Source organism: Amblyomma mixtum, chromosome 5, assembly GCF_055824585.1.
Source record: "Amblyomma mixtum isolate Tamu chromosome 5, ASM5582458v1, whole genome shotgun sequence".
Lineage (NCBI taxonomy): Eukaryota > Metazoa > Arthropoda > Arachnida > Ixodida > Ixodidae > Amblyomma > Amblyomma mixtum.
The window spans coordinates 37,525,766-37,537,459 of NC_143016.1; the positions used below are offsets into that span (position 1 = coordinate 37,525,766).

General features: G+C 43.9%; 1 protein-coding gene across 1 annotated transcript in view; it reads right to left on the reverse strand.

The window, feature by feature from the left end:
* The window catches only part of LOC149341810 (RNA helicase MOV-10-like), a 47,224-nt gene that overhangs the window by 32,554 nt on the left and 2,976 nt on the right, over nucleotides 1-11,694 (reverse strand). Inside the window, exons 3-4 of the mRNA XM_089544016.1 lie at nucleotides 4,293-4,555; nucleotides 1,591-1,731 (exon numbers count right to left, since the gene is read on the reverse strand). Coding sequence (XP_089400142.1) covers nucleotides 1,591-1,731; nucleotides 4,293-4,555 — 404 coding nt within the window. The remainder of the gene's footprint in view (nucleotides 1-1,590; nucleotides 1,732-4,292; nucleotides 4,556-11,694) is intronic.

The window sequence follows — 11,694 nt, forward strand, 5'->3', positions numbered from 1 at the left end:
CTTACAGAATAAAAGAAAAAAACGTGGAGGGCCAGCGCACTGCAATGCACAGCTCTGCGGGCTGCATACGACCCGAAGGCCACGTGTTTAAGACCCCTGGTATATATATACACACAGTATATGAAGAACATAAACATGTGCTCAGAAAGCACATAAGTACAAAAAAAAAGCAGTAAAAGACCACATCATGATAAGAATTACAAAGTGTTTTATCAACAGAAGTTGCAGTTGTTTGCATTTCCTGTTTCTCAGAAGCCTTCAAAGTAGGCACAGTTTGTATGCAAAAAATTGTGGCAGTTTTCATGGTAAAAATATTAACAATATTATGCAGTACACTTTTAAAAATAAAGCTTTTAATTAGCGTGAGACACTTTTTTTTTTAACTTGATTCAAATCACTTCTTTTTGTGGCATTTCCTTACAACCTCAACTAAAAAAATTGACACGTGGTCGGTGGGCCAATCCGATAAAAATGCATAGCATTAGACTTTCATTCCTCTTTGCATGACATGACACATCACAGACATTTCTTTATGTCCACTATCATCGCAAATTAGTTTTTTCTGTACTGCATTACAAGCGCCTCCCTTGCATACTTGATCTTCCATTCCATGTCTGATCTCCAGTATCCATCGACACCCAGTTCTGGAGGTGGCTTGGGTACAGCCACTTTAATGGAAGTGTGGCATCAGGTGCATGCACACTATCTCTGCTCCTCTTTCTCAGCTCATTTTCTTCCTAACTCTCCACCTTCCACGGTAGCCACCCATTGTGTTGTTCCCATGGCAGCCATCTTCAAATCGCCCACTCCTCCATGTCAGAACCTACTCTGTCTACGGTGGCCACCCTCTGGGTTCTTTTGGTGACAGCCAGAGAAAGGGAATTCATCCTCTTCACTGTGTGGTGCTCCTGTGAATTACTCTACTCTAAATAAGTTTTCTCTCTCCTCGAGGCTTTAGAGAACACTAGACACCGGGCAATTTAAGTCATGGGGGTTCTAATGTTATTGCATTAAAATTTCCTTCCATATAGACCTTTCGATCGGGCGAGAAGGATGTCGAAACATCTCCTCTCCAGGCTGATGGAAACCAGCTTCACTTCCACAGTGTTAGTTCATTTTGCACACACCACCCAGAAAGCAATATCGTGACACCCAGGGAACCCTTATTCGAAAGGCCTATTGACAACACCTATAAGCTGAAAAGCAAGCATACTATCTCTGTCAAGGGCAAAATTCTGCAGTAATGCTAATAGTGTGAGAAGAATCACAAAGGCATGCGCACGTGCATAACTGGACAGCAGCCTTTGTGGATGGAGAAATCTGGACAGATTACAGGGCTAGCTAGCACTCGTGCACCACACAAATTACGGATGCAGTTCACAGGAACCCACACAGTCGGTAAGAACCCCCTGCCGTGACCTTAGTGCAGCCCGACATCAAACAAGCAGTGTACTAGCAGTAACACAGAGCTTTGCTTGGTCATAATGAAAGGCCCCTGGCCAGGTATAGATAAAGCATGCAAATTGTGGCTAAATGTAATCAGCACATACATAAAACCAACAACAGATGAGGACAACTGTCTGCAATTACCTGATAAAGAGAAGCAGCTTCAACTGGTCTTCTTCAATACCATCCCACTCCATCAAACCATGCTCCTGGAACAGCACTAGTTCCTTGTCGAGGGGATACTCATTCAGTGGCATTTTTCGCTCTAGCTCCCGACAACTGGAGCTAAAAAACAAAAAAAAAGGAAGGAAGGAAGGAAAAATTATGGCTACTTCTGCACACCATGTTACAAAAGATTATTAACTGTAAAAGTTTGCACAATCATAAAGCAACAATCTAGAATCCACGAACACAACGATATTTGCTAATATTTTTTTTTTTAATGTTTCTGCCCCTCCTCTCCAAGCACGTTCCTTTTTTTTTAAAGGAGCACTGAGGACAACCTCCTCCAGTTATTGCTCTCAGTATAAATTGATTCTCTGGTTTTAACTGGTCATGTTGACGTCTGCCCGGCAGCCAAAAGACGCATTTATTGTCGAGAAAATTGGATATAAAAATCTTCCTGCCAGTCGATTCAAACTCGTGGCATCCTTACTGAAATGGACAGGTTACCACTGTTTTGAAGTGAATGGCGGCGTAGTGTTGCCACTGGGATCTGCACCCCGAAATCAGCGTCAACACACGCGTCTTACTATGGAAATCAGCCGCAGACGGCAACATGTTTTCTAGCCTTTTCTAGCTTATAAGAGTCCCTTACAGTGGTGAGGGTGGTCTTTTTGTCACTAGATAGCGGCTAACTTCTATTTCCTTTAACGAGCCCTGACCCTTATCATACTACAATGGCTCATAGCAGACTGTTTCAATACGCAAACAGTCATTATTAATCCAATCTGGGTGTTTTTTGAGAGGCTGTGCATCTGCATGATCTTTTTTTTTTTTTCTGCACACATGTTAAGCAGCTAAAGTTGATTTTGAGGATGGCGCAAAAGAGGCAGGGACAAGGAAGACACATGCAAATGAGACAAGCGCCAACTTACAACTGAGGTTTATTTGGCCAAACCCTCCCTTCTCCCTTTTGTATAGGTAAGATGCAACCTAGCCACATCACAGAAGCCTTTCAAAAAAACTTAAAAACTGGCAAAAATTATTAGCATACAGAGTCTTGGCGTGATTGCTGATGCTCAAAAAAAGCAACAATTAAGCACAAGAAAGCACACCACTCAAGACAGTAAAAATAAAATTACTCGACTTAGTCACAAGATTATCCAAGTGCACCAAGTCCACCGTTCAAGTTCAAGTCCACCGGGCAAACTGCGGCCGATCACACCTCCAACAGCCCCGTTTGAGCAAGTTGGCATTGACCTCCTTGGACCTTTCCCACGGTCCTCTAAAGGAAATCGATGGATTCTTGTGTGCGTAGACCACAGGAACTCGAATTCATCCACACATCATACATGCCCACTTGCCCAAGGCAAACAAGATGCTAAAAAATCCAGAGCTCATATGAAGTAAACATGTGACAATGAGATAACGACCAACAGGAACACGAAGAAAAGGCACACATGAAATGTTCAAACGTACAACAAAACGTCTCAGTGTCAAAGAAATGAAAGAAGTATGTGCTTCTAAAAGGATCAACAGCTGATAATACACAGCCAAAGACAAGGAAAAGCACACATGAAATTTACAAAGCTTAAAACCTAAGGAACCCTTCAAGAAAATCAGTCTAACACTTTCTAACTGCCTTCTAATGTAAGTTTTTCCTGCTTTCTTGATAAAGTACTTTTCAACTACTTTCGCTCTGTTTTGTCTTTTACACTCTTTGGTTTTTATGCTTTTTTGTGAAAGGTTTCTGTGATATGCCTCAATTGCATAATACAAAAGAGGGTTTGGGCGAATAAACCTCAGGTGCCTGTCCCATTATTTTCATCCGTCTTCCTTGTCCGTATCTCTTTTATGCTGCCCTCAAAATCTGCTCAGACTATGAACCAACTAGTACAAACCAAAGTGCTACTTCAGCATGATAGGCAGAAAGGGACAGAAGCCAAGACATGTGGACTTCCTCAGCATCTTTTGAAAGCCATTGAGGTTTCACTTGAGGACAAAGAAAACCTGTTCATAGAGCATACACAAAAGTTTTAAACAAGAAAGTTGTCTGTAGCATGGCACATGCGATGCTTTGTTTATCAGCCACAAAGTCGACATATACCCTAACAGTGCGTGGGGTTCTCCAAAAAATGCTGTCACATTTAAAGTAGGTATTAGCAATGCTGGTCAAAACATGAACTGACATTATCTGTCCGCTTTCGTGAGGCAAAGCATCCTCTAGGACACCACGAAAGTCACAAATATGCTCTGCCGTAACAAGACACACACAGCACAAATACTGCTCACTGAAGGAGGTCAAGGCCATGTGAGCATGTGAAGCACATACGCACAGGCTATGTCAACAGCTGGTTAATTAATGCTCATTTCCAGCAAGCCTAAGAGCAGTACTACTGTGGCACATAAAGTTTGAGTGTTTACATTCGCATTAAAGAATGCTTGGAGAGTATGATCCTCTGGAGAGAGAAAAGCACAAACGTTTACAGTTGGTGCTTAACGATATGTTATCTGCCTCACATATGGAGGCACAAAGACAAGTTCTCTGCCAATCTGAAGGGATTCATCAAACAAAAAACTCGATGCCAGCAAAAACAAATGTTACCACTTTGCAGAGACCATAGCTTTAGCAAATACACACACAAACACAGAAAGATCTCAAAAAGACAATAGAAACCACTAACCTCTTGGGACGCCTCCCATGAATGATGCGATCCGAGTCGGGCAGCTTGGGCACTGGTGGAACAAAAAAATAGGGCTCCACAGGTTCTAGGTAGTCACCTCCATCCTCATAGAAGGTTGGCTCAAAATACCTCACAATAGTGAACAACCGCCTTTCGGACGTGTCTTCCTGAAATTTCAATGCCAGGGGAAGGCGGAAGTGCCCCGCTTCCTGTGCAAAGCACCGCACAATAATGCGGTAAGCTGTGCCAGGTGCAATGAGCACCTGCAAAATGAAAGAAGGAAAAAATAAGCCCAAAGCTGCCACCTGGTGTACACAAAAGAAAGAGAGACTTGTTGAGCTCGCCTGTACTGCGATTCATGGCGAATTTCCTCATTGTCCGAACTACATGGCTTTAGAGGCAAGTGCTCCAAGCATTCACGTTACTCTTGATATGAAATGACATTGTAGCTGGTAAATAATAACTGCAGTGGCAAACAGAAAAAAAATCTTGTTTATTGTAAGTGAAGTTGTACCCTAAAAGTGAGGTGCGGCAAGCCTGCTGACACTACCAAGAGTCCTACTCTGCTGGTCGCTTTTATATATCCTGAAACTCTGTACCACGGTGTAAGAATAATTTAGGTGCTGACACTCTCCGCTCCCCGTAGAGAGAAAGCGCGGGCAGATTGTGTTCGCAGATGACCTTGAGTGAGAGATAGTTTTCGCCGCAAGAGTACAGATGGCGCTGTAGTATGGGAGCCCAGGGGCCCGCGCTGCCCGCTCGCGTGCGTTCGGAAATTTCCTGAAACTCGTGTGTGTTTGTGTGAAGGCTTCTCCGGGTTCTCGAAAATTGTTTGGTTGTGCCTGTGAGTCCTGTGAGTGCATTGTTCGGCTGATTGGTATTCTGCTGGGATTCGCTGAACGTATACCACGCCGCGGCATGTGACGCCGAGTGCAATTAGTTGCGCTCAGGCTTGCTGCGCTTCAAAATGGGCAAGAAGTGCTTTGTATACCGAATTGCAAGTCGGGATATCGGACATGTACAGAGCGTGTGTCGCTTTTCAAGGCTCCGCGTGAACCCGAACGTGTAGAAAAGTGGCGACGGGCGATTCCGAGAGCAGACAGAGTTTTGCAGCCTACCGACCACGTGTGCGCGAAGCATTTCCCGAATGAAGTGATCTCTGCAACATATCACGCGGAATACGAGGGGAACGTCCTTCTACACGCACAAAAAAAAACCGGTGCTCTCACCCGACACTGTGCCTAGCATTTTCCCGAACTGCCCAGGATACTTGACTGTGCAGCAAAAAACGAGAAAACCTCCGCGGAAACGGCAGGCTCTGCCGCAGACTTCTCAGACGCCTAAGAAGCAAGGACAGCCAGAAGCGTCGAATGCTTCTGAAGAGCTGCACCTGGATGTTGAAAATACACCAAGTTTATTGCTGGTTGACATAACGAGGTCAGGACATTCTGATGCCGAATCAACAGACGCGCTTTGTAAGAGGCCACGCTTGGATTTCAAGAGCGTCGCGCCCCCTCCACGTGAAGAAGAGGTACTTTTCAACACGATACTGACACTTTGAGTGGCACATGCACTGCCGACGCACCCAGTCACACAGCTGCAAAGGTAATTTCCTGTTTTAAATTCAGGTGGCATTCCTCCAGCCGCCTCATCTAAGCTCACTAGGCGCAACAAATCATGATATTGTTCTACAATAACTACTCAGCGGAAATTATCGTAAATACGATTTGGTTGCCGCAGCCGTGTTTTCTTCCCTTCAGTATATTTATTTGATTATAATTAATTAGCCAGGATCTCACTGGACATCTATAGCACAGTGTGCTAGTAATCGCATAAGCTTTGCTCACTATTAGGTGGCATCCGGAAAGTGAACATTCATTTATTTAATTTCAGCGCCGGCGTTCACGCGTTAAAAAACAGGTTAGTAACTGGAAAATTTTAGATTAATAAGAAAAAAACAAAATAGCACGAAACATAACACCAACTTGTTTAAGAGAAGTAATGACATAATATAGATGACGTAAACAAAACTTTTGCTTAGTTGGGACGGCGGAAACATTCCTGATTCTATCATTTCTTTCCATTCAGCAACAAGTTTCTTCCTCATCTGAAAAAACTACGGAGCAAGAGAGAAGTCATGGACCAACGCAAGAGCAGTGACCCACCGAGTCCCTGTTCCTCCAGGACGGACGACAGCAAATGACAATTTCCGCTCTGTCATGCTGTGCTTCTAGCCTTAAACTCCCAAGTGAAGCCTGGGCACACCAGGTTTCTGATGACAGATTTGGTGTTCAATCTGTTGTTTTCAGTGAGGTATAATTGCCGAAAGATAGTAACCAAGCGCCTTTTCATAGACAAGTACTAGAAGTAACCACACCACATAATGACTCCTTGTCAGTGAAATGTTTTGTTTATGGCCGTATTGTTAACGTACAGACAATAAGTTCTGGTTTGCCCATGAATTCCCTACCTGATACAGAGTGTGCAGTGCGGGTCTTTTATGAAATGCATGTGTGTGCAGGTGGTCCCAGTGGTGAAATGTACAATAATATACGCCCCGAGTGCGCACATATTGACAAATGTGGAACCTGGCGGCACAACAGTTGCCTACTAGTGACAGAGAGTACAAGTTGCAATGCATGTGCTAAGTTAAAAGATGTACTTCGTATTCATGCTGCACGAAAGAAAAAGAATTCTCAACTGAAACACATTCGCATTCCGGCCAGTCCATCGAAAAAAACACGCATTGAAATGTTGCGGCGCACCAGGACTACCTGCTACAAGTCAAAAGTGCGGCTTCAAAAACAAAAACATAATCTTGAACAAGAATTGGCTAACTGAAAATTGGCTAACTGCGACTGTTCAGTCGCTCGATGGCAGCAGGTATTGAATTTTACAGAAACCGTGGTGTGTGCAGTATGGGAGACACTGAAGCCACGCAAGAATTCACATTGTTTCTTAATAATCTTTTCGATGCCTTGAACCGGCTGTTTCCTCATGAAGGTGTCACAAAGCAGTGCTCTGACCTAGGCATACTGTCACGTGGGGTAGAATAGTTGGATAACTGGGAAAAAGAGCTGCAGAGTGGAAATATCACGAAAGATATGTTCCTGACAAAAAGCACCTCTGAAGGGCTCCGAGTTACCTTGAGATCAACTAAAGAGCTTTGTGAGGTTCTTTTGCATCAGTACGAGTTCAGATACGTTCTTACAAATAAAATGAACCAAGATCCGATCGAAAGATTCTTTGGCAAGATAAGACTTGCTTGAAGCCAGAATGACCATCCTTCAATGCCAACATTTCTGCAACTGTACAATACAATGTCCATTTACAGCCTTCTGAGGCCTCCCAAGATTGGGAATTGCTGCGTGGTCGATGAGAAGCCATTACTAGACGCATCAGACTTCAGAGCCCTGATCGAACTAGGCAGTGCAAGCAACTCTTCGCCTGGCTTCATTGATCAGCTAAAAGAAAAGCTTGATAAACTGATTCTTGTTGAGGACTGGGATTGTGAGGATGTTATCACAGTAAACGGAAAGGATACAGCGCAAGTCGTTGACTGCATACTTTACTATGTGGTTGGATTCTTGAGCCGAAAGTTGATGAAAGCCACCACGTGCGATTGTTGCCGGTCTGCTTTTACCATTCCGGAAAAACAGCTCTGCTGAAGCATCCCTGACCAACACAAAGAGCAGGGGTGGACTGTTGCACCCCAACGTGAATCTCTTTGAGCTGTTGAGAACAGCTGAGGAGCATTTTGCAAAAAATGCCGACAGTGTCTTTATACTGGGAAATGGTGGAGTATGTGCTTGACACAAAGACCTTGACTTTTCCATGTGTTCAGCACAAAGAAGAGGTCATTGCACAAATTCTGCACTATTTCTTAACCATGAGAATGAGGCAGCACTGCAAAGCTGCAACCATGAACTTGAAAAAACAAGGTCAAGAGAAAAAAAAGCTCGCAAAACTTTGTTCATCCTGAATCTTGTTGCCAAGTTTACAGAATGTACTAAATTTTGTTAGATTTTTTGCGAATGTATGTTTTAAACAGTTTGTGCCAAGTAATGTATAGTTTTGTGACCGAATAAAGTATATGTTCAGCCCCCCTTTCAGCATACAATTCCTAATATTCTACACAAATGTAACAGCACTGTACACACCGCCCGACCTACTTCAGGTCGGACATTTTTTTTTCTAATATAAGAGCGCGCATTGTTCTCTTGAAATGACAGAGTAGGATGGAAACATTATGCCCATTCTTGGGCAACTAGCACAAGATATACTGCTTTGAGAGTTGCGATGGATTTAACCGTGTGACATGCCCTTCATCAACCTGTACTGCACACGTCTTGGTGTACTGGCGCAAAGTATAACCGCCATCGGCTTAACACTGAGCAGAAGTCTGCGTAGAAGTCGCGTGTCGAGCGAAGTTTGTGACCAAGTACATGTGTAACCTAGAGGTGCAATGGTTCAAGGTGCTTTGAGGACGTTTATTTTGTAAAGAGGAAGATGAGCAGCGGCGGCAGCCGCACCGCCAGCGCACAGCGCAAGATCGCTGGGTTAACGACCGAAGCTCGGAACGGCATTTTGGCTAGCTGTCCTTAGGCTATTTCCCTGAAAATCCTGCTACAATTTATTTATTTTTGCTTTACTTAGCTAACATTGGCGGGCGCAACTAGAAAATATGATTGATATACTGGCTTCAATTTATGCTAGCTATCAGAGCTATTACAAAAACGTCGTCGAGAAATCAGTTGCGCATTCATTTCGATAATCAGTCTCGTTACTGCAGAATCCCGGTGTATGCATGCCTGTGCATACTTTTCTATATACCCTGATATCGAGCGCGACAAACGAGCAATGCTTAGCATCGATAACCTACGCAGCGCGAATCCGAGAGCCTCCACCTACTAGCGCCACCTGTCGCCGCGAAACGGAAACAGCGCCGGCGGCGAACACAACCAGGACGGTGCGCCGGCCGCAGTGTCATCACCTAAATTATTCTTACACCGTGCTCTGTACTAAAGGCTATGTGACACTCTCTCACTGGGGTGGAGATTCTCTGGCACAACCAATCGGTGTGTATGCATGGCAACAGCACATCATGCCACCCAAGCCAGTACTTTATTCCATGGGTACTGCTTGTCAATGTCCCAGCAGTCGCATGTGAAGTGGGCCACCATGCAGGATGCATTAAGGGGGGGGGGGGGGGGCTCCCATTTTCCGGAGACAGAGCGATGGGGTCAGGGGGCAGCATAACTCCTCCACGGGCACAAAGAGCTTGCCCGCAAAATAAATCTCAGTGACATAGAACACGACTATATTCAGAGGTCTACTGTGTGAAGAAACACATTCTGGATTGTGCAGTAGCCTTTGTATAATGTGGAGGACAGTGAAGTTCATCATAGTAAAATACATCAGCTTTCTTCAAGCTGCCACTGTATATGAGCTCAAATTAGTCACTCCTATAAAATCGGCCCTCAATTCCCTGTGTGCTTGACTCCTGTGCTTTGACTCCTGTTTGTGTCTTCGTTTACATTTTTGAAAGATGGATGAAGAGTTCATAATCCTTCTTTAAATTCTAAATTGTTAGCTTGTTATGAGAATGTTTGTATGGTCCATTGTTTCTTAGACACGAAGAGTTTAAAATATGTTTATGTTGAAACTGTAATGTTGTCATCCAATGTTGTATCCTTGCAAAGGAAACTTTCTGTGCATCCGGACTGAACAGGTGTTTTCAGAAGACTGGATTTGTCACTCGTTGGGTGAGACCACATGGCTTTCGGACCCGTTCTTTAGAAGGGGGGGCCTTTAGCATATAGCCTCTCCACTTGTCTACATCTTGTACTAACATCATCTGAAGATGCCATGTCACTTGTAATACATATGCCCGGCCTGAGCGATCACGATACCTTGCATTTCACGTTCGATGTATCCAAGAGCGTCCGCAGAACTTTTTCCAGGGGGGGGGCACCCGATGTCCGGGGATGGGGGAGGTGGTAGGTTTGTAGTTGTTTCTACTAGGGCATAAATAATATCCCTAATTCCAAGGGGGGGCAACCGCCCCCCCTTGCCCCCCCTTCCGGACGCCCATGGATGTATCGCATGCACCATAGTCAAAACGCTCCAAGACCATTAGTGATTATAACAAAGCTCATTTTGTAGCCCTTAATAGCTGGGCTCCTTTTTAGATATTTTCTTACCAGGTTATCTCGAGCGCTCAGTAGAAAAAACTGGTGCATGTACCGAAATAAAGTGTCTTAACTGAATCATCGTCTTATTCCTTTTTGGCGTGTGTACTCCAATAGCCATGCTCCATGATACAACAGACATTTAAAACGATTTTCTAACAAAAAGAAAAGACTTTTCCAAACTGCTAAATATTTATTAAAACCTGCCCATTGGGCAGCATACAAGATAGCTGCTTCAGCATATTAGCAAGCACTGAGGTCTACTGAATTTACCTTCTCAAAAGTAACAGTCATGAACATTCTGAAGACTAACCCAAAACACTTCTGGAACATAATAAAATCTGGAAAAACCAATGTAGTGTCATGATTGTACCCACCGGCGAACCTGCTCCCAACCACCTCTGTGCTACTGTACTAAATGATACTTTCGTTCAGTTGTTTCCTTTTTCATCCAACGTTACCCAACGTCCCGATCTCCAACTGTGCTATCATTTTGCGATGGATCCCACCATGTTCGACTTGCAAGGCATGCTACAGACTATCGATTTGAAACTTACATCTTCCAGCGGAATTGATGGTATAAATGGCAAATTTATACGGAATGCTAAAGAGTATAGTTCTATCATCATGAAATGCATATTCTCACACTCGTATCATCACGGTGTACTACTGAAGACTAGAAGACTGCTGTGGTCATAGCGATTCTCGTACAGCATGCCGGGTGGTGTCATATGATTTATTGTTGCATATAGCTTACATAAACAGTTAAGTTGGAGGCTAGCTAGCGACAGGAATTAGTGATAACGGCATGACTGCAGTTCTGCGCTTTCTGAACTGAGGTTTAAAAAAAAGAGTGCATTAATTAGTGATGTGTGAACATGCCGCCAGACTTCACCATATCTTGGAGCCACCCGAGAGTGATGCATAGAGACGCTGAAAAATTTCTAGACATGGCATCAGATGTTTGCATTCAGCGAGAATAGCAGCCTACAGCTGCTGCTTGTGTTTCAAAATTCTCCCCAATATATTTGCCCCCAAGAGGTAGAACATGTATGACACAATCATCTTCAATGAGTCATGCTGTGAAGGTAAAAAACACAACTAAAGATAAGCTAGTTAAACTTATGGCAGAGAGCATGCATGAAGGGCAGGAAAGGAATGTGAAAAGAATCAGGTGCGCACCAGAGCGCACGCCTCATTGCAAAACACAA